At 36.4% G+C, this 23,621-nt stretch overlaps 1 protein-coding gene across 1 annotated transcript in view; it reads right to left on the minus strand.

Moving 5' to 3' along the window:
* Positions 1–74: 74 nt before the first annotated feature.
* CEP170 (centrosomal protein 170kDa) overlaps positions 75–23,621 on the minus strand; it is a gene marked incomplete at its 3' end in the record, with an annotated part of 70,968 nt that continues 47,421 nt past the window's right edge. Inside the window, exons 11-17 of the mRNA XM_010148109.1 lie at positions 21,445–23,271; positions 15,445–15,679; positions 10,574–10,721; positions 8,970–9,137; positions 8,590–8,678; positions 2,416–2,509; positions 75–126 (exon numbers count right to left, since the gene is read on the minus strand). Of these exons, the coding sequence (XP_010146411.1) occupies positions 75–126; positions 2,416–2,509; positions 8,590–8,678; positions 8,970–9,137; positions 10,574–10,721; positions 15,445–15,679; positions 21,445–23,271 (2,613 nt within the window). The remainder of the gene's footprint in view (positions 127–2,415; positions 2,510–8,589; positions 8,679–8,969; positions 9,138–10,573; positions 10,722–15,444; positions 15,680–21,444; positions 23,272–23,621) is intronic.

Raw genomic sequence — 23,621 nt, forward strand, 5'->3', positions numbered from 1 at the left:
ACCTAGAGATAGGTATTAGAAAAAAAAATTAAAGGAAGCAATAATGAAAGAGAAAAGGGAAACAAGATTTGTACCTTGCAGCTGTTTCTCAACTCGTTTCAGTTCCTGTAAGATAGATGATATTTCCTAGGAAAGAAACAAACATGTTTCATTAAGGAAGAGAAAGACTCAAACTACCTATCAGTAGTAAACAATCTCCCTCTCCAGCCTTCGCAATATGCTACTTGGGCTGTCCCTCCTGGTATCAAGAACACGCCTGTGGCTGGGGGCCTACTGGGAAATCAAGCACTCCTCCGCCCCAGCTGATGGCAAGGGGCAACCACGCCTCAGTCCGTGCCTCCCTCCCCTGCCCGCGCCACTGCTCAGGCACGGACTTACAGACACCACGGCTCTGTACAGACGGAGCAAGGTAAGAGCAGACCTTGAAAGGGAAGGTACAGCCTAAGACCAGCATTAATGGAAGAGGGTGATTTGTAACCTTGTCCAGATGTGAGTCAAGGATAGTAAGATGAGTGCGCCGCTGGGCCCCGTGCCCGCGAGACCCTCCACAGCACTGCCGTGGCGGGGCCTCAGCACTCTGCCTGACAAATTTTTCTCCTCTGTGCTGCACGACTCGCTAACACATCACTGCTAGCCACAGTGATGCACTCAGAAACACATCAATCATTAGATGTACACCATCTTAAATCATAAAAATGCAAATCCAACAACTGAAGGATCCTACACTGAAGAATACTGTTAATCCGGCTGCTGAGGAGATCTATCAGCGATCTTCAAAAGCTGAGAATTTTCAAAGGCACTGATTTCAGAAACCCATTTAACCCATTTCAGAAATCCATTCTATACTAAGTAATGCGATTTTTGTGGGTGGCAAAGAAATTGATTACCTTGAATTTTTGAAAGTCATTATCTTTAAGCAGATTCCACATCTGAGCTGGACATAAATGTCCCAAGGACAAAACAATCAGCTACAACTGTCCTCTTTGCACTTTTAATAACATTCTGTGGTAAAAATAAGCACTGCATTTGAACAATATATTGCTCTGAAAACTGAACATAAACTTGAAAATCAGTGCACAGAACAAAAAAACTCCCACACACTTTCAAGCAATGCCAGATGCTTTAATGCATTGAAAAAAAAAAAAGTAAAATGCTGAACTTCAGAATAAATACAACTGTCTTGTCTTTTTTAATGAATGCTTTAAAGCCCCATATCATGGCATATAGAATATAAACTACTAAGCTCTGATCTTATTCTGGAAATGCACAGGATAAGATATAATATCATCTTATTTCTAAAATTAGAAACCTCCATGAGTAACTTGCTTAATTAAACTTTATCCCTGCCCCCCTCCCCATCAGTGTACCTAATAAATCAGAACACTGATTTACTCATGACTGCGCTTAAAAAATATACCATTCTGCAAAAATTATGGGCCAACATTTTAATACTCCCAGGAAAAATTAATCTGGATGAGCTTAACTCGTGATGAGCTAACAGAGGTATGGCTAGCCAGTTCAATGCCAGAGGAAATCCATTCACATTTTGCTTCTGAGCAGTCCAGTGAAACATATGTGAGCAGTTTCCTCTCCCACTTTTCCCTTCAAAAAGAAAACTGCCTCTGTAAATTGCCATTAACAGCACGATACTCCACACTGGATAATGTAGCTAGACCCTCTGCCTGCCCTCACATGCAGAGATGTTTTTCAAACCCTACGCTCTGTGTTTAGAGGCAGAGGGGAAGTGCACTAAGAAACAATGTGTGTCCTCCGCTCCTTCATTGTGTCACACAGCCTGGTCATGAAATGGCCCTAATTAGTAGAAGGCTACGTGAATCAACTCGAAATGTAGTTGGTACCCTACGGTTACCACTTCCAGCCAAAATCAATGTGACCATTTTATACTGAAGAGTGAAGACTGCTTTTACAGCAATGTGTCTACATATAATTTTTATTCACTATAGCAAATTACAACTATTAATCTAAAAATTAATAATTAATACTAATAGTATTGAGCGTTATATATTAATATTGGGCATTAGGTATTAATAATCAGTAAAGTAGTCTTCAGACTGTAAAACAATTTCATTCGAAAGCATTCCAACATTCAAACTAATGGTTGTTACCTTTGGTTAAACAAAAGTACTGTTGGTCTATATATAGTCTGAACCTCTTTTACTGCATTCTTTAGCTGAGAATTTCCCCTGAACAATTCCTTAAGACTGTTTCTTTATAAGATAGTTAAGTCTTCGTAATTATTAAACAAGATAAGGCTTATTCTGGAAATATACAGAGTGCCTACATAAAATGTTTTAAAGAATTTTGCCTTTACATAATTGAAAATAACACATTTCTCTACTGAGTATTTAGTAGAGAAGCGGCTCATTTGAACCCAGAAAAGATAACTATTCATACCATGCTTGATGTTTTCACAATAGGAACTTCGCTTTCAGCCCGCAACTTGTTTTCAATTTCTTCCCAATTTCTGTCTTTGTCCTTAAATAATATTCTAGGAACAAGAAATTCAAGAACAGTAAGATTAAAATAGACAAAAATAAACAAACTAAATCTGAAAGATTAGATACACGATACTAGAAAGCAGGACAGGGAGCACTGAATAAAAGTAAACCCTGAAATATTGAAAACTGACAGAATCCAACCACACAGTTTTTCAGGGAAGCATAAAGAGTTTCAGCAATATCATTATTACTGACAGTAAAATGTCAGTTCTGTAGCTAAATACTTGCTTATGCTGCTGAAGACAGAGCTGATTCCTTCAACACTGAGACATTTTTAAAAAAAATGCAACTATTTTGAAGTAGTTAGAGGATTCCCTATTAACACTGCATTTTACAATAACTGCAAAACAGCAGAGAACGGTTAACAGTGGTAAATACATGCAACTGTTTTCCATTTGTATTTTCTATTAATTTAATGAAAAATAAAACATTTCAGAAAATTAAAAGAAAACTGCATTTCATGTAAGAAGTTTTCATTGATAAGTCTCAACAAACTGTACATATATGTTCTAATAATAACTGCCACTTATATGTTTAAATAAGTCACTTCTGTTATTCCAAAACCCCAGAAAGCATACTGTGAGAGTCCTCACTTTTTATGTTTTGCTTCCCTGCTGTGATAAGTAACTTTTGTTTTTGCTGACATATCATAAACATCATTTAAAACTGGCTACATTTGCACAATATAAAAAAAAAAGGAACATGCAGATATTTAATGTCTGGGTATTCTTCTTTTTTTTTTTTTTTAAAGTGACACCATGATGAGAGAGGAGTCCAAATCCACTTCTCTAATCGGTATTTCAGAGTTAGAAGTAATGAAATAGCTACAGTAAAACTGCTAAGCAAACAAACAAACCAATTTAAATTCATGACCAGAAGTGGTACATTTTAACAAAGTTATAATGTAGGTAGTTCTCAGAGGAAATATTTTTTAAGGTGGAAATTCATGACACCTTGCAGCTCATTAAAGACTAAGAATTTGAAAGAAAACTGGGAGACTTAGACATTTCTGTTAATCTCTCTTCAGTTATTTATACCTGAAATATAAATAACTATAATAAATAAGTTATTTATACCCTATGGAATATCCCACTCTTTATTTTTATTGTGTCAAGGAAGTCTAGTTTTTCAAAACGTGTACCCTATGTTATCTGATCAGTACACAGCTGTCTGTAGACAGCCCATCCAGAAGCTGCTTCAACTCCTCTTTTGTCTTTGAGGTGTTCGCTCGCTGCTGCTTCAGAACATGTTTTTCTCAGATGTTTCACTGAGAAGTGGTGCTGCTCTCATGACACGACGTCATGGGATCGAGGCAAATGACCACTTCTGCAAGGGACTTTAGGGTATGAACGTATAAAGCATATAAAGAGTAATCATGAATACATACTACTTCTTGGGGAAGGAAAAAATACATTAAAAGTAATCGAAACTACAGTAAAGAAAACATGAAACACACTGGCCTCAAGTACTGCCATCATCCTGTAACAAAGCTGACTGTCAGAGATCTGGCAAGATAGCTTTCATGTCATGAAAGGGAGTGCAAAGGCTTGCAAAGCCATACATTTGCAAACCTGGACATCAGAAAGCCCAATTGTAAAGGAAAATTTAGGACTTGCCTGACACTAATGAGTTTAAATAAATAAAAAGCAGAGCCAGTTAAATCCCTTATAGGATCTTACATTAAAAACCAGGCAACTCCTGTAAATATTTTGATTCACTATAGAGCAAATCTTGTACAGCTATACTTTCTGGACTTTAACAGCATTTGTATCACTCTGGAAATCGGCAAGAACATATAAAGTAAGAGTCTATCTAGAAGCAAAGAGCACTAGTAGGAAAAATATTAAAGTTAACGAGACACTGCTTGTTTTTTTTTCATTTACCTTCTTGTTCGTGTTATAATATTTTTATCTTTATGCATATGATTATGAACTTGCTTGTGTATGTGGTGTTTTCAGCCTTACTCTGCCAGGGATAATGTTTCTTTCACCTCTTTTACAATTTGAAAGCTTTCCATTTCATAGGTCATTTAAAAAAAATGAGGAAAAAGAAATGAAAACAGTAATTTAAAAAATGTTCTTGTTTCCACTATGAAGTGGACAGGTCAATTTGGTTTTGCTATAATTTTAGGAAGCCTATTTCCTTCTTGCAAAATTTTTTTTCTATTTTTCATATAGTATATTTACCCCCTCCCTTGGGTCTTCATCTCTCTCTCCTTTACTCTTCCTCTTTCTAACCATACCCTTTATATCAAAAGAACCTTTTTGCAAATGCCTGCCGCCTTCTGCTCTTCCCTTTCCCAGTCCTACTTTCTGGGGAAAATCTGACTGAACATTAGGCTGTGCTCAGTCCCCATTTTCATTTCACTGCACTTTGCAGGATGCACAGCAAACCGCAGAGACGGACAAGCAGTACCTGCGCTGACCTGAATGCTTTGCCTAGATGCTGCCTGCCTCGACAAGGTACCTTCCTGCCTCGACAAGGTACCTTCCTGCCTCGAAGAAAGCCAATAACGCTGCATTCACGTTGCAAAGCACTGATGCAACCAGACAGGTCATCTCACTGCAAAACCTACTTACCTCTTCCCTCCATACCCTCTGGAAATTCAAGCAAACTCATTAGAACATATAAAAGACAGAAAAGCAAGCAAACAAACTGCGTATCTGCTTCCTGAGAAGGCACCACAATTTGTTAGCAAAGAATGGGTCACAGGATACACGGCAAGAATGCTGCAGAATTCTTAAATATAATGTATAAATATAATTTTTTGTACAACAGCAGATAGGAACCTAACTGATTATACAATGTAATGAATAAAAAATAATTATAACAAAGTAACTTAGCAACACCCAAGCTATGACCTTATTCTGAAGAAAAAGAAGACTTGGTGAAAGTAAATAAACAGGCACCTGAATCTGGTGTAATCTGAACCCCACGGTAGGACATGGGGGAAAAATGCAGTTTGGCCAGTAGTGAGAGAAGCTACCTGAAGAATACAGCATCAAAAGCTTCTCTCAATCGTGTTTCTTAATATAAGGTAGGAACGATGACAGAACTCAATGGAACCTGGCATATTATCTATAAATTTGAAAACAGGAAAGGCAGCTCTAATGAAGCAGGGAAGAAACTACTCAAGCAAAAAGATATATATTTGCTTTTATCCTTGTATTAATTTAGGTTCATGATTGATTTCAGCTCATTTTAATTTCTGATAGAACTGCTTGTCAAGAATGACTGAAAATATTTACGTTCTTAATACTTCAGCCAAAGCGACACTGGCCTTTTTCTAAAGCTAGCTATTGCAGCTAACATATAACAGAAAGGAGAGTGTTCACATTCACAGGAAGCCCGTCTTTCTCCATCTGGACCCAGACAGGATGCAATTTTTTAATATATATGATGCAGTCTGTAAGGACTGTAATTGCCCTACACTGTCTGTGCTCTCGGGAAAGAGGTTTACATTGGTGAACAATAAAATTACAGAGAGGACTTTATAACACAGCCAGGCTTACTCTTACTGCTGCCTCTGTAAATCTCTCCTCTCCTTTCAGGTTCAAGTACTTTGGAAAAACAGTCAACTGGTAGCTTGACAAATCGTGATAGATTCTCATCTGTTCTGGGCATAAATTTTAAACTGGTTTAACTCCAGCAAAAGGAACAGAAGGACACCAGTTGCTTGAACTCATGTACATCAAAACAAAGGTAAGGTAAAATCTGAAATAGGTTCTAGCTGCCCTATATCATCTCTAAAAACAATTCTAGAACTATTGTTGTTTTTCTGATTCAAAATACTAATGACATTATGAATAACATCATAGCATTCAAATCCATCCTAAGTAGCAGGAAAAGGAAGTTGTGATCAAATATGGCAAATATGCTAAATAATTGCTTAAAGTTTCTCCACTGTATTTTTATACAATTATATAATGCCAGTCTCTTTAAATGTATATACAATGTCTACAGGTATGATTATATTTATAATATCATACATGATCACATCAGTATTACATTCATTACCATATAGCTGACTTAACCATTGAGCCCAGAAAATTAATCAGAAAAGTTTAAGACTATATTTTATAGCTACCTGCTTTTCTCAGAATGGATTTGCATACATAAATATTTTAACTCACTGTTGAACTCAGTTTTTTAAGTAAACTACAGCTGTGTTAGCAATATATTTACAGATCAGGAACTGCCAACCATCACGAAAAATCGTAATGGTGAAAAAAGCAGAGTATCTACTATCTGCTTCGTCTGAGGAATTTAAGTTACGTGTCATCCTAGACGCCTACCACAAATAAGTCAGTCAATAAGCAAGATTCTTGTTCCAATGATGCAGCTTTAAAAGGAAAAGAAATATATCGATAAGCAGAGTTCCTTATGGATGGCACTGTATTTTCCCACAGAATCATACGAAAAAACCCCAATGTAATATTTTGTTTAATTTTCCAAATTTCAAATGCCTTTTAAGATGACTTTCAAAGAATGGTCACGCTTAATTACCTCTTTGCATGTATTTATTTGCTCATTTGTTTTAGATCAGCTATTAAAGTAAATGATGGCATGTACTCAGAGGTTGATTAAACTTGAATGAGTTGCGAACTTTTGCATAATTTGCAATGAATTCTGCATAATAAAGTCAACCTCTGTTAATTTGGCATAGCTTTTGAGAGTAGCTGTACTGTATACCTGCATGTCACAAACTCATTTGTATCTGAAATGTACATAGCAGAAAACATTTGTGTCTTTTGTTTATGGATATTCAACCAAATATTACGATACATAAATCATGTGTTTGAGGAAACCAAAGAGGGAAAGGCAGCACATGGGATATTTCCGATACTCTAATTCTGCAGCCCCAAAACGGTGAGTTGGAATTAGAGAAATGAATGTCACTCCAGGGACATGTTCCCAGATGGTGGAAATAAGACACCCACAAATGCTACCTGTAACCACAACACACAAAAGAACTTGGGAAAAACCCAACAATGGGCTGCAGGCTTTTAACAACTTCATTCTTCATGCAGTGATACTCTTCCTTCTAGAAATGGCAGATAAACTACAGTTTCTACTGATTTATACAGCTTACTTTTTTTTCTTCTTGATTACTATGGTCAAGTCTTTTTTAGTACTCCCATGAAAATACCACCTTATATACATTATCTTTTTGCTGCTTTTACTAGTTACATCACCCTATGCTGATATCAATTTCTGATTTGGTGACTAATCTGTCACCCAACTAAGATTTCTGCATCTGACTTAGACGAACTGATCAATTACAATGTTTCCTCACATTCAGAAAATTATACATTAAGTTCAGCCAAATGACCTTCTCATTTTTAACACACTCTATTTTAACTCTAGTATTAACTGCACAAAGACATGAAGAAGGCCATGTGAATTATACAATCTGAAATTTTGTGTTTAGAATTTTCATTTATTCTTGTCAACAAATGCCTGCACACTCACCCATTCAAGTTAAATGCAACTGTTGGTAGAGCAACATGTTATCTTTGTTGACAATTCCTGTTAGCTACTATGACATTTAATGCAGGAGTTTTCAATTAAAAATTAACAGATGGTTAAAAGTTCAATAGTGACCACACTGTCTCTTTTTCAGAAGGATTTACTGAAACTGCTCTCCTCTGTACCATTTGTTTTTCTTCCTGAAACGGATGATCCCTACAACAACTTGGCAAATGTACAGGGACTGGTTTTACAGTTCAGCAACACTTTAACCTTATTGTTTAAGGAAGGGAGTTTTACAAGACTTGCATAGAAATCATGTAGATTTTGCACAACATTTGCATGTGTTGGAGCAGATCCTCTGCTGAAGTATGATGGATGAATATTGTTCTGTCCATGTAAACCTTGATGATATTTAAAAAATTATTAATCCCAAATATTTCTGACCGCTAAAAAGGCCACAGGTAACACTGCTTTTTTAAAACACAAGTTGCTTCTAAATACACCTCCACTATCTGTATTATACATATCTCTCCTACTATTAGGAATGTTGATGAGAGCAGAACATTTTCAGTAATAACAATAATTTTTAAAAACCCACCTGATTTTGCCAGCTGTTTTGTCTATGGATTGTCTTATCTTGCGAGAAAATTGGAAGACTGAGGACAACAACAAACTGTCCCCCATAACCTGCAATAAGTTTTTTAATAAAAAAAGATATTATTAGTCTAATGGAAATTAAATACAAACAACTCCATATATTTTGAAACCTTTAACTTAAAACCATACTTGTGTTCTAATTAGTATCATATACAAACATATTTAAACGTCCTGCAAATTAGACAGGATACAAGTCCTTTTTTCCAGTATTAATGTCACCTTCTACAGATAAGAAAGGTTAGTGTCTAGAATATTAAGTGGGGACACAACTGTAAAAGCTTAAAATAGACACATTGCTAGAGAATCCTGTTGTGTACTCACTTCATCTCTGCTCCAAGTCCTTCTCCGGGTAATTGTTGGAGGATCAAGGGCCTCTGTTAGTTGCGGTCGAGCATCATTAGGCCGACTATTCCCCTCTGGTGGTTTGGCATGCACTAGTGGAGGGATTTTTCTAAAATTGAGACTTTCATCAAATAGTCGGTCAACTAACTGTGGGGTAAAGAAAAATGCCATTTATGAACCTACTGAATTCATGCAAGAACAGATTAATATTTTTTTTTCCTTCTGAAACAGTTTACAAGAAGCCTATCAAATAAAAATCATTCTGTTGTCTTGCATAGTTTTAAATGATGCACCTCTTATGTAACAATACCTTGTAAAAATGAAGGTCTTTCTTTTTCAAATACCAGACATTCATGGCAAAATTGGACTACCCCACAGAAATTTTCCTTGTGGCAGGCAACATAATAGTTACCTACAAACTGGTCTTGAATAATTTATTCCTTTAATTAATGGAATATATGTGTGGAATTAAGTAGAGTACTATGAAATGTAGTTTGGGGTTTTTTTACAGATTGGTCATCGTGTTACAGAAACACCTATACCTACTTAAAGGAGATACTGCCACCTGCAGTAGTATGTACACACTGTACAATATTTTTTTAAGCAGAAAGTAATTATTTAGAAATATAAAAATCAGTGATCCAACTGGATCTGAGAAAGTGAGCATTTTACTTCCTTAAAGTTTAGCCATAATCCACAAGAATTAAAACTGAAATCTTTGTGAGTGCAGTTTCAATTTTTTGAGTACACAACTCAGATTCTTTACTGTTTATATCTTTTTTTCCACAGAAAAAGACAGCATTATACTAAGCACAGTAAACTAATGTATTAACCAAACTTTATGCACACAAAAATGAATAAACACATTTTGATAGGAATACTATGAAGAAAAAAGAAATGCAGTAAACATTTACAACATATTAGGGTGAATTGTAATATGGTAGAAAATGATGATTTAAATTCAGATTAACATGTTTACCAGCATTAGACCTGTGATGGGTACTAGAACAAGTTAGTCAATATATTCATAGAATAGCACACCAGAGAGAGTCGAAGAAAATAAGAATTATTAGAAGCACAAAGCAAACTTCTTTCAGGGCAGTTTTCAACAATGTTATTAAGAAAGAAAATCTGGAGTTATTGTTAAGTGATGGTACCTAAGTATTTCAGTGTTCAGAATAGAAAAATTTAATGTCACCTGTGAAGAGAGGGACTTTTTTAACAGCTATGCAATGTATTAAATGTATACGTTTATCTATATTTGTGCATACAAACTAGTATCTTTAGATGCACTTAGATACTATATGGTATCCAAGGCTACAGACAAGCAAGAAACAAATAACTACCTTGTCCTTTGTTTCGTGGAAAAAAAGACAGACAGATAGTATACATCCTTTTGACAAGCTGTGTTCGTGGAACAATTTCCAAGTTGAAATGTAAAGGAACTTGAAATCAAAAAACAATGTAGGAGATCATGCACACAGGTTGAGTGGAAGTAACTAAAAAGGCTATGCAAAATGCTAAAAGCAAAAGAAATAAAGAAAAGGAAGAACCTTATGCATTTCTCCATGAAGATCTCCTACCTCTTCTCTAGTGTCTATGGCAGAGCCAGGGGTGGTGGCAGCAGTGCTTACTGTGGTACTGGGGGCAGTGCCTGATGAAGTCACTGAATCTATCTCTCCTGCTACATCGTTGATTTCCCGTGCGATGAGAGCCAGATCTTGACTGATCCTAGTAATAAAGACAGTGTTACATACTCCCTTACAAATACTTCAGGACCAGTAGAGCCCAACCTGTAGCCTTTGAGCTTCGAAGTTCTAGTTCCTGATAACTGCGCTATGAAAATGTGCATGCCTTTATAAACTGAGAGTTTATTTGTAGAACCATAAAAGCAAATTTAAAGCTTTCAATAACATGTCTTTCTAGAAGAAGGTGGTAGAAGGCAATCTCCAAAGACAAAGCATCCTTGCTTTCTTCCTAGGATTCCCAGGCAGAGTTGTGCAACATGCACACATCGGATGTGGTGGAAATAAAATGAAAATGCTGCACAGATGACCTGTGTACATGCAGTAAATTTGAGATGCTCAGAACACATGTAATTTATACCTCAGTATTCCTACTTGCAGAGAACTTCTTCAGGACCTCGGATTATCCAGCAGCCCTGCAACTTGCTCAGATCAAGCTGCTTACGTGCCTGAAATTCCAGACTAGTACACGAAATCCTCAAATTTAATCAAGACAAGCTTTCTAGCTGGAAAAACAGAACATGCCTGTAAAAGGCTAGATATGCTAGCACTACACAAATACATCTGACTTCTCAGCTGAAGATTCCACTTCCTTTCTTCTGATCCACCACATCACAAAATATGTCTGCTCCGTATTCTGCTCAGCACAAGGAGGAAGCTTGCCCAGCTCTGCTTATCCTACTCCTCTGCAGGACACCCCAAAAGAAGGAGGGAGGGAAAAAACCCACACCAAAAGCAAAAGCTAAAAGCCCCCTAACTAACTGTGGCACCCTGAATCTCCAGCTTGGATGAGGCAGTTGAGACCTAGAATTGAGAGCGGCCCACCAAGTGATCCCCCTTCACACTTCTGTCGGAGAGGACTGAAGGCGAAGCAGTCAACAGTGCCAATTCTGCGCTCCAAGGACCCCGTGAAGAGCAGCCCCCCACGCAGGGGAAGGAGCTGCAGAGTCACGTGAGCATGAGGCACACTGTGATGGCCAGTGCTCGGCAGAGGTGAGCTTCTTTTTGCTCTTTATTTTCACTTTGTCTTCAAGTGCAAAAGAATGAACACCAGTGACCTACAGATAGTTTAGGACTGAGGACTGAGTGAGCAGAATTTAAACTAGGAAGACAAACATAATTAGAGAAATTTCCAAATTCCAGCACTGGATTTTGTGACTAACCATCAGCAATCCCGCAAGAAAAGCGCAACCTTGTGCAGCAGAGATACACACAGAATTGGGATAAGGATGTAGAAGAATATGTGGCAATTACCAGTGACCACTCAGGACAGTATTACTGAATTCAAACTATCAAAATATAGTTTAAAATATTCAAAATATCAAAGATAGGAACAATAAAGCAGAAACCAAGCATATTGCTTGATTTTATAAATTAAAATATGATAAGTGCCTATTATTACATTACTTTAACCTGATTACTACATCTTTTGGGTCTATTTTATATTTCATGTTCTTAGATATACTAAATATACTATATAGATATATTAAAACACCAAGTTTAGAGCTAGTATTCTGAGCAGTAGAGATTCTTCAGCACCTAATTTCTTTGTTACAAAAAAACACACAATTTTTTTCTTAAACAGAGAAGTAGCTAATAATCATGTTTGAATTTCTAGGACAAATTTTTGTATTTAATAAATAGTTGTGAAGAAAATAAAACCCAGGAAATTTCATTTATCAGAAAATCCTCCAGAAGACAAATGTCATTAAACACCATAATCAAAGTAGTATCCATCAACTAAGACTTAACTCTGAATGAATTCAATTGAATCCGGAAAATATCATAGTGTACAACTCTAACTTGGATGGCAAGCAACTTGTTAGACAATCATCACAGTCAAACACTAGTCAAGTGAACTAAATCTGGAATTAGTTTCACTGTGATGGTAAGCTATAGTCAGTATTCAGTAGCGTGTAGAGAAACAATAGAGAGCTAAACAAAAAGCATTATGAAAAAGAAAATCAGAAACTAGCAGAGTTGGGCCTGACTCTTCTTAAGTTTTCAAGTACATTAACTTTTAAAAACAGAGTTTAAGTATGAGGAGTATGTTTTGTGTAATAATGGACCAGAGAATTGGGCTTTAGGTGTGCACTATTTACTCTGTTGCAACTGTAGATTGCCTTGCAGATTTCTACTGCATGAGACCTAGCCATCATACATGGCAAATCAACTCAAGGAGGTGAACTAAAATAAACCTCAAATTCCCTAACCCCCCCGCCTGCTCGGCAAATATTGCTATTACATTTGCTCAGAGAGCAGACTCCTGCAGTTACGCAGTTACATAAGGGACAGACGTACTTTCCAATGCAAAGGAAAATGTGAGAACACAGGGCTTGGGATGGGGAGACTGTGGCTATCTTTTTCAACAGCCTGGAACTTTACTTCTTACTTACCTGTAGAGAAAGAATACCCATAGTATTAGAAAAAAACTTATAAGATATCTGTAATAGCTCTGAACAGCTGGATTACCAAAACCATTTTTATGCTTTGTCTATTATGTCACACTTCCTACACTATGTCAGTTTATTTGGCAACGATACCTTAAAAACCTTAAATAATATATATGTGAAGCCCCTGTTATTCTGAGGGTATATATTCTCACCAGGCCAAAGTGGGTTTAGATCAAATTTAGTTATTCCATTAAGTTTGTTTAAACACCTCTTTCCAAGTCTCAGTTTTATGAACACCTGCAAATTGCAGAATCTGTGAAAAGTGCGAACTGGATCAATCTTGGAAGACCAGTTAAAATACAGTATGATGGTAACACAGATGAAATGTTTGTCATACAGTCTTTACACTCCTTTCAGCTGCACATTTATGAAATACTTATGTTGACACCTGCCTAATCTAATCAATTATTCAAAAAAAAAAAAAGACAATATCTTTAAAAACTCTAGACAGACTTCAAGGGACTCTGATCACAGAGACTGAATTGAGGTCTGTGAAGGAAAATACCCACCAGGGTAGGCAGTGACAGAGGGGAGACTATGGTTAGGGCAAGACAAAGGAGGCAGAGGCAAAAATTATCTCATAAAGGGCAGAAATTAGGCATAAAGCCAGGGGTGCAATACTGTGAATCAGAGCAGAGATATGGAGGCGCAGAAGGGACCAACCAGTGACCCAGAGCAGGGGAGCTCAGCAGTGGCTAACCAAAGAAACTGGTGTTGGAAGCAGTGACAACAGATGAGGCAGTAGCCTGGCATTTCTCAGCTGCTGAGTGCTAGCCGCCTTAACCTTAAATCTGCTCATTTCATGCAGTTTGTGTGAAATTTCTGTACACAATCACAAATTTGACAATGCCAATTTGAGCCTCTCACCACTTCCACTGGAAATACATGAAGCTGAAAAAGGTAGGGCAAGTACATAGTCTTCAAAACAAATTTAAACCCAGTATCTAAAAGAAGAAAATGTTAAGAAGCCCAAAGGAAGAAAAAACCTGCAAGCATAACCATAAATAAGTTCAAACTGAATCATCAATTCCTTCCAGTGTCAATGTCTCTTAGATGAGCAAAATATACCAGGAAGTTTCACTGAAGAAGAGGTTCAGCCTCACTATCTAGGAGGAAGTTATATGCTATAGCTACCTTCAATTTTGTTCTTCATATACACACATTCATCCCTATATCCATCTCAAACTTAGATCCACGGAAAGAGTTAGGAAGATGCCTCTGAAGATGTTTATTTCATGATTTATGAAGCTGTGATCAGACTCCCTTTATTGTTTTCCCTTTGCACAGGCTATGACAGAAAAACAAATGTTGAAAAATATTACCAAGAGGAGGAAACAAAAAATAATCCAATTAAGTAGAACAAAACACTTCACATCTGCAAGGCCACACTGTTAAGATTAAACAGGTAAATATACTTCTTGGAACTAGATGATCTTTAAGGTCCCTTCCAACCCTAACCATTCTATGTTTCTATGATTTTTGTTTAGCCTTCCAAACTAAGTTCCGTGAAAAGGTTCAATACTTGAACACTGGCATCTAAGTTTTAAATAACAATTATACACTTACATAGTATTCCTCATTTACTGCAAGCTATTTGAAATTTTCACTGCCTGGGCATTGCATGATAAGGGAATGATTGGTCACCAGAAAGTAGAATTTCCTTGGTTTATTTGAAGCAGAGTGCTATTAATGGAGGAATTGTTACACTAGTCTCAGGGACTCACAACAAAAGAAATTACTTTTTGATGAATACGTATGACTTAAATCAGAAAATATCTTACATGAAATAATGTCTAGATAAACCAAAAATAAAATGAGAACAGTGTCTCTCACATTACCAAAATCACTTTTTCCTCTCTGTCACCTATGCATTGATCTGAAATTTTACCTCAGTATGAATGTAAAAGTAGTACAAAACCAGATACACTTCAGCCTCCGGAAACACGCCTTTAGCAACTAAAAGTTCTACACAGAGTACCTTCGCAAGTCCCACTAATGCAACCAGAAGTTGTCCCATATTCCGGGATCTGACTATCGTAAATCAGAAATTACTGTATTTTTCCATTAGAAAGAGATGTGCTGGTAACATGAGCGTTCTGTCTGCTAGTCTCTCTTAAGAAGAATTTTAAATTACCCAAGCAGTTAGTGAATGAAAACAGCAAGTAGAGCGGTACAGAAAATCCATCACCTCTCTTCATCTATCTGTATAAGAGGTTGGGTACTGTGTTATTTTAGAGGCGCTCCTTTAAAACCAACCTTGCTATTTCTTCTCGGTGAGCAGTCCAGTCACGAATGTAGTCTTCTTGTTCCTTTATTCTGTGCTTGAATGTATTGCTACTTTGAGCTGCTGTCCCAGTGCTCTGCAGTCGTGTGGTTTTCAGGGCTGGAGAGGTACGTAGACGGGTATGTTTAGGGGAATTACGGTTTGATCCAAATTCATCTTCTGAGGTGGAAGCATAATCTGTAGGAAAGCGCCTCCATCTTGCACTTACTAAATTAGTTTAATTATTAAAAAAGAATTATTATTGCATCTTTAATAAGAAAAAACAGTATTATTTCAGTAATATCACAAAAATGCACAACTATTAATTACCAATCCCCAGATACCTCACAAAGGTTTATTTACTACATCTTGAAAAGAAAGCTGTAAGATTTGTGTTAAATAATATTGATTAATAAAAACATAAAATGGATGCTCTTTGTATAATGATGAGTGAAATTAGATGTAAAAGCCAGTAATTGTATATGAGGTCAAGCAAACTGTATTACAAAACAAGGGCCCAATTCATTAACATTTAAGTATACAGTCAGATTGCACTTTTTCTGCAGATTTTTTCCCCGTTTCATTCAAGGTTTATGTGATACACAAAAAATAAATAGACATGAAGGAAGGATGGAGCTGGCACCAAGCCTGGAATGCATGCTTACACAAGGAAAGCACAAAAAACCTAGATGATGCATTATGTATTTCATACACAAATATTTTAAAGTTAATACTATGTTATAAATACCAGCAGCACATCTACCAAAAAAAGCCGCCTCAGAGCAGAAAGCATATTTTCTCACATATAGCACATAAAGCATATACAACCACACTGCTGAAGAGAGCCTGAGTTATAAGAGAACTGAAACGAAGTGTGAGGCTCTCGTCCCCCTATCAATTCCTGAAGTCTAGAGAAAGCATTTCAGGTATGCTGTCCACAAGTTCCCAGGAAGCGAAGAGAGACCACTAAGTGTAAAGGAATGCTCATCCAAACAACCTACTAAAATGTTGAAGGGGATTTAGACTCCCAAACTTACTGACATCCGTTGAGGCTCTGTAATTACAGTAGAAATTTTTTTAAGCACATGAGCACCTCTTGGTAATTTAAAAATAACAGATTCAAGTACATATTGTCCTAGTATAAGAAAAATGCAAGAAGAATGATTTCTCCTGAAACATTTAAAAAGACATCACAAATGAAGTTTACATCAACATGAATCTAAGTAACAAAAAATGAAAGTAATTTTTAGTTGAGAAAAGATTTGTGTAATGCTCTCAAAGGTCACAGTATATAGAATATGACATTGGTGTATAAGCTTACATCCCTTCCCTCACATAAATAATGAATTTTTATACACTGAAAACAAAAATATGCTTGTGTAATTTTTTCAGGTTTAAATGTGGGCTTCAAATCAAGTCCACTTCTACAAATTATTTTTAATAGTCTAACTTTACTGAAGAAAATAAAAGTGTCTCTTCAGTCACTTACTGTTTTTCTTTTTAGAGGTTTCAAACTTGTTTTGAACTTCGGGAAGTAGAACATAAGCAGAAAAAGCACAATTCCCCACGAGTAGCATGCAAGCAATGTGTGACTGAAGTCCAAAGAGCTTTATGAGTTGGGCCCACATTTTATCGTCAATTTTTGTTTAAATTGTCTCCGTTAAAATTATATGCATCAAAATAAATACAAAATTTATCTTAAAATCTCTGAAGTGAGCTAGTCCAGCAACTCAGCACTGTACAATGAGCATATGTAGTCATATATTTAAAAACTAAAAATTGAATGAGAAGTGAAATATCAGAAGCAGATTTGATTTCTAGTACTCTACCACTGTAAGTTTCAACATCGGGATCTGGGTCTGGGAGAAGCTTGGATTTCTCTGTGTACAAAATAGTGTTTTATCATGTTAATTTGTATTGAAACATTAGAAGCATTTGCTTAAATAAAATATATTGATGATATTAGTCTTAGGTCCTCTTTTGCACCCACACTTTTTAGGAAAAGATTCCTAATTTATACATTCAATCAAAAATAGTGAATTTTGTAAAAGCTTAAACATTTCAGACATACTAACTGAAATGAGATCAATAACCATTGTCTACAAAGTACCATAAAATCCCTCTACATTTTTTAAGACCATTAAATTTTAAGGCCTTAAAATGTTGTTTATTTGTGTATTATCAATGGGTTTCTCTTTAATATTGGGTAAAAGTTATTGTAGGCTTAACAGTAAATAAAAATCTGTTACGTGATTCATGCTAAGCAATATCCAAGCATGTTTCCCATTAACCTAGCTACACATTTGCACATATATGCTTTTAATACTACTCAAATTTTGTAGCCCCAAATGCCATTGTAGTTTACTATGTAGATTTCTGAAAGTTATCATGTTATCTCAGATACCAAACACTCTGAATATCAGCACCAATAACTAGAAAATCCTCCAAAACCCTGGCTAAAATAATCAACAGGCAAACCTGATTTGGCGACTACTCTTGTGAGAAGTACAATGTGTTGACAACAATTTAAGCCAGCAAGTTTAATGACCTGGGCACCATAATCTCACCTGTACCATCTGAGGACATATTTATTATGCTTAATAAAGTCTGAGTTCTGGATCTCAAAAAGTTTCCTGATTATATACTTAATCTAATAAAAACATCACAACTAGCTGCTCAAGGTCTCTCTCTTCTGACTCAATGCTTAATTTTACAGTTGCAGTTTAGCACTTTTGCACTAGATCTGATCCTGTTCTTCATTTTCCCAAGACATAGCTCCTCCTGTAACATCATCTTCAATTTTCCTCTACAGTTGTGGAAAAAAGTCTGTCGTCTTCCCTGTTTTTATTGATCACACTCTACTGTTTGATGATTTAGTGCCACAATTAAATCTTTCATTGCTTGTGCTATAAAACTACAAATTGTGCTTCACTGCTGTCAGTTATCAAACCTCCTAACACAGAAACACCCTGGTAATTACTTTAATGCTGGTAATTTGCATTCAAGACTGTCCATTTACCTGCTTGTCCCTTCATTTAAAAGTAAGCAATACTTAACTGTATCGAAGCTTAAAAAAGATTTTTGAAATTATGGGCTTGCTGACAGCTCTGACAATTATAATGCTTTTATATTGCAATTCATCCACATGAAGTACAAGACAATAAAAAAATCCAGTGATTATAGCTTTCTTCCTCCCTTTTTACAGGCAAGTATGTCTGAATATTAAAAAAAAAAAATACATTTTCTCTTTGGTACACTGGATTTAAGAAGCAAGATCCTGCTGCCAATGTTTAGCGATCTAAAATGTGGTAACATTAACTGAACTCTGCTGGGAAGATGCATGGAACATTTTTAACACTTCAGTAGCAACCAGTCTTCTGGTTAAAGAAAAAACTATATAGTAGTAATAATCATTCATTTTCCAGTTTTTCTAGGTCAAGGGAGATAAGAAAATACATCGATTATGCCTTGATTAAATGTGCCCAAGTAAAACACATTCAAAGAAGTTGAGGCAGTCTTGTCAGGCACTTCATTAGTGATTTCTGAAAGAGCTAAAATTAAGTGAATTGTTCACTTCCTAGAAACAAAATTAAATTCAGGAATTATATTTTTGGATCTAACAACTTCTGCTACATCACATTTCCATGCAACACGTTCTATTCAAAGATGTTTTAAACATATTTCGGATAAAATAATAAGTAACTTGACGTGTTAGGTAGTTATTCGCATTATTTCATAATGTGCTAATGGGAAAATGGGGAGGTACTGAGTAGTGGCCTATGTGTAAAGGGAGGGATTATTTGCACTTTTAAAGCAGTTCGGATTCTCCTAACGTATACTCTACAGAGCGCAGTGAAAAAATCATAAAATAAGCTTACCAATACAAAGTCCAGAACTCCATATCCTCAACAGCAGTACTAATTCTTTACTTACATAGTAACAAGACTTGATTGATTTATTAAGCCACAATTTTGTTTTGAAAGTAGCTGACTGCTTATTCACTGCTTTCAGATTTTTGTCTTTACATTGATACAGGCTTCTACTTGATTTTTGATCTATAAACTGATAAAGTTTTTTAAGACAGAGGTTATTTCTACTGCTGATTTTTCTAACAACGGTCTTTTTGAAACACCTATCTTATTATGATGGGGTAGCTCATGAGAAGATGGCATCTTTTCTCTCTTGAAAACAGAGTATTCTATACAAGCTATAGTAAACGCTGACTGTGCAATGCAGGTAAATGAAATGAACATTAAACAAAGATGACTGATAGACTAGCAGGCTGGGAAGATACACCCACTGCCCTGAACAGAAGTAGCAAACCACTTCAATGCCAACGACCTGGGAATAGTTTAGGAAGCATGCAATAGGTCACATGGACACAAAACTCAAAATCCACATATAGATTTGCGAAAAACACAAGAAACAGCCAAGTGACAAGTAGCATCTGGGGTCTACCTCTTCAAAAAAATCAGTAATATCATGATGTGAACTAGTGTTAATTATTAAAGGAAACGTATAGAAGCAGTCTTAACTGACACTTCCCTGACCTAATGTGCGTGACCATTTTTCAGTCTGCACATATTAATTGAGAACTTTGATTAAAAATGGAAACATGCTACTTTTCAAATAATATCTTACAGGGAAAGACTTGAGTTTTTCTCTACGTTTCACCTTTTTTTGTACCTTTGTAGATACCTGTCTTAATATTAAACATTCAACTTCACAGTTCAGTGAACATTTCATTTCTATCTCTACAGAAATTTCTATTCAGCTGATAAATGACACAGCCAAAATATACCTGCCAAAATATGGGGAATAAACCCTGCTAAGAACCTAACAAGGTTCATTTTTGATATGCAAGCAACAAAAGAGCAGTAGAACTGTGGGAAATTTAAGTATCACAGATGTTTATATCAACACTGAATGGGAAGTATTAAAGCAGAATATATAATCTCAGTAGCAGCACTGGAAGCTATTCTATTTATTTTTTCTTGGATTGTGGATTGGCTTCAGATAAGGTCAAGCTGGTGGTATGATAATTCAAAAAGGACATACATCTTAGACATTCATTCCACATGAAAGTTGACTTATTTAGAATTACATATTTTAATTTGGTTGATTTCATATTGCTTTTGGAAAAAACCAAACCAAACCAAACCAAAAACTAGTAGCCTTTCACCCTGCTTGCACTTGAAGTGTTATGTTAACTTGTAACAGAATAGTAGGTTAAAATTAATCAATTGTATAAACTTCTCCTTCCATGCATAGGATAATATTATAGTAAAGGAACTACCACACAAAAGAAGATCAACAGGATTTGGAAATTGTGATGAAATCGTGAATCATGATTCGGAACGGAGAACAAGAACTACTCCAAGGCAAGGCAAACATTTTAATATAAATTACTTTACGATATTTAGTTAGGTGCTGTTTGCATTTAATCTTTCCATTTGTTACTTCATTGTTATTACTCTTAACAAACAAATCTCACTTTTGTAGCTAATCTTAAGTTATAATTATCCTACAGATGCTCAGTGTATACCTCCAGGAAAACTTGCTGTTCAGCATATTTACAAGCCTACTTTACAAATAAATATTCTCCCTTCTATGGAGAAAAAGTGCTGCTGACTTTCTGAACTTCTAACACTGTGACTTGAGCAAAGAGTTCAAGAGTTCTGCTTTGTTTTTGTACGAATGCAAATCAGTGCTGCCACATATGAACGCCTCAATGCAATTCTTTATTACTGGTTCCCAGTTTTAAAAAATATCCATACAGTTAAAGGATTACAATTTATTGTCTTAGTGATTTTAAGTGAGAAACAGCCACAAGTCCTGCCAAGGAAGCATCTTCCTCCAAAGAGAGAGACTGCATCAACTAAAACTCAACAAATTTTTCATAAAAACTGTTCCATAAAAACCAAAAAAATTAAAAATCCACAGATTAAAAACACCTAGTATTGTATAAGACCAGTTTAAATAATTTCACATACCTGAGGGAGAATTATGAGCTGAAGCCAAAGATTTGGATTTTGAATCTGAGAGTCGAGAAATGCTATTGGCTCGAGTTCTAGCAGCAACTTTAGTGCCATCTGCTGATGCTAACCTTGCACCACTTCTGATAATAGCTTCTGGGGTACGAGATGAGGCAGTGCTTCTAGTTATTGTTGCTTCAGAATCACTACGAGCTGATAAAGAGCCAAGTCGAGTTCTGCGAGGTTGAGCAAGTACGTCTATTCTGGAAATACCTCTCCTCCCTGATGGAGGTTTTGATGTAGAACTTGTAGTGGACACTTCAGAAGCCACTGAAGCCTTATCAGCATCAGCAAGCTCGCTATCTGAGGCTTCACCAAGCCGTGCCCTGCGCAAGAGGGAAGTCCTTGTAGGACGAGGTCTTGGAAGAGTGGTAGATTTACTAGATTGCCCCAGTGCAACAGGAGAGGTTTTTGATTTGGCTGACTTCCCTTCCATTTTGGAATGCAAGAGTTCATCTGCTGAGGCAAAAGGAACTCTCCCATGTGATTTGCCAGAGTAGGTTTCCTGGTCAGATGATAAGATATCAGAAATGGCAGAATGAGGTACGCTAGAAGTTTGGTCATCATCTGTCAAATCTACTGACGGTTGTCTCATTCTTCCACTGGATTGCACAGTTTTGCGAGTATCAGCTCTAGACCCACCATCTGAAGATCGACTTTTAGTTTTCTTTTCCATCTTTTCTCTGGCACTTGTTGCAGAAGATTTTAAAACATCCTTTGAAGGGGAACCAGAGGAACATCGGTCTTTATATAAGGTCGTAAAGCTCTTCCGCTTCTGCGTGGATTTTCTTTCAGTGTCACCGGTAACAAGACTGATTGTGCTGGCTGTATCTACATCTGATTCAGGTGATATGGAATTATCTCTGTTATAGCTAGGAGTCTCAGGTCCTTCATCAGTTTTATTTTCCTCACGCAATTTAGCTTCAAGGAAAGCCATTACAGCTTCTGTGTCTTTTAAAATAAGTGTTGTATCTAGACTGGAATCAGTGTCCATTGAATCACTTCTGTCACGTATCCTGCTAGCAGATGCTAAAGGGGCAGCTGATCCACTTTGCTTATTAATGTGAGGAATAAGTTCTATAGGTATATTTGTGCTAGGCTTATCTATAGTAAAGCTACCCTGCCTCACTAATGGTTTTGAAGACTCCTTTTTTTCTCCTCCAGGTGCTTTAGGACTTTGTCCTTTAACAGTTTCCTCGTTTTTTCTTCTTTTTCCTTCACTCTGTGCCAACTTAATTTCTGCTTTATCTGTAACATGTCCAGGAGCTTTGTCTTGTTTATCCAAAGTTTTGGGTGACATAGCAATCTCCTCCCTACCCTTCTCAACCTGGTTTGCAGCAGATTTTGTAGAGGATAATTTTGAGGGTGTCCAGTGTCCTTGCTCCTTTCTTTCTTGTTGTTGAATTTTTGCTAAAGCTTGCTTCACCACAGAAGTTTCTCTGCCAGTTTCAACTCTCTCTTTAGTGGAAGAGGTGGGGAAAGAAAAAATTTTGTCTCCAGTAGCTTTGGGCGAAAGACCATTCATTGTTCTGCTGGACTTAGCTATTCTTCTGCTGTCAGCATCTGAGGCATGAGCTGGAGTTTCTTTCTCCTGAAGTTCAGTGTCCTGCTTTTCACCTATTTCTGATCTCTGATGAGATGTAGTTTTTGCTTTTGAATTTTCATTCACTTTCTCCTCTGTGGGAAGCTGTGGAAGTGTCCTCCTCTTTCGCTCACCTTGGCTGGTCATAGAAGCAGCTGAACCAGTGCTTCTAACAGAAATACCGGACTCACTGATGTCTGTGTCTAAAAACCAAGAAGGAAAAAATAGCTGAGAAGTCATTCCGTAGCAAGGTAAACAGAAACATGAAATTCTTAAGACTGTGAAACACTAATAGGACAACATAAAACAGAACTGAATGGTTGATCCCTCTGTTCTATGGCAGGATCAATTATACTCAGACAAATATACATTTAAAATAATTTAACAAGTCCTTAAAAATCTATGTGGATGGAGATTTCACTATCCCTATAAGACACTGGTGTAAAGAACTCTTAAAATAATTTTCATTAACATAAGCTGGACATTCTCCAATTTAGCCCATTACTACTTGTCCTGTTCTCATTGGGCATCATTTCCTCTTTACAGGAAAGAG

Source organism: Eurypyga helias, unplaced genomic scaffold, assembly GCF_000690775.1.
Source record: "Eurypyga helias isolate BGI_N326 unplaced genomic scaffold, ASM69077v1 scaffold12043, whole genome shotgun sequence".
Lineage (NCBI taxonomy): Eukaryota > Metazoa > Chordata > Aves > Eurypygiformes > Eurypygidae > Eurypyga > Eurypyga helias.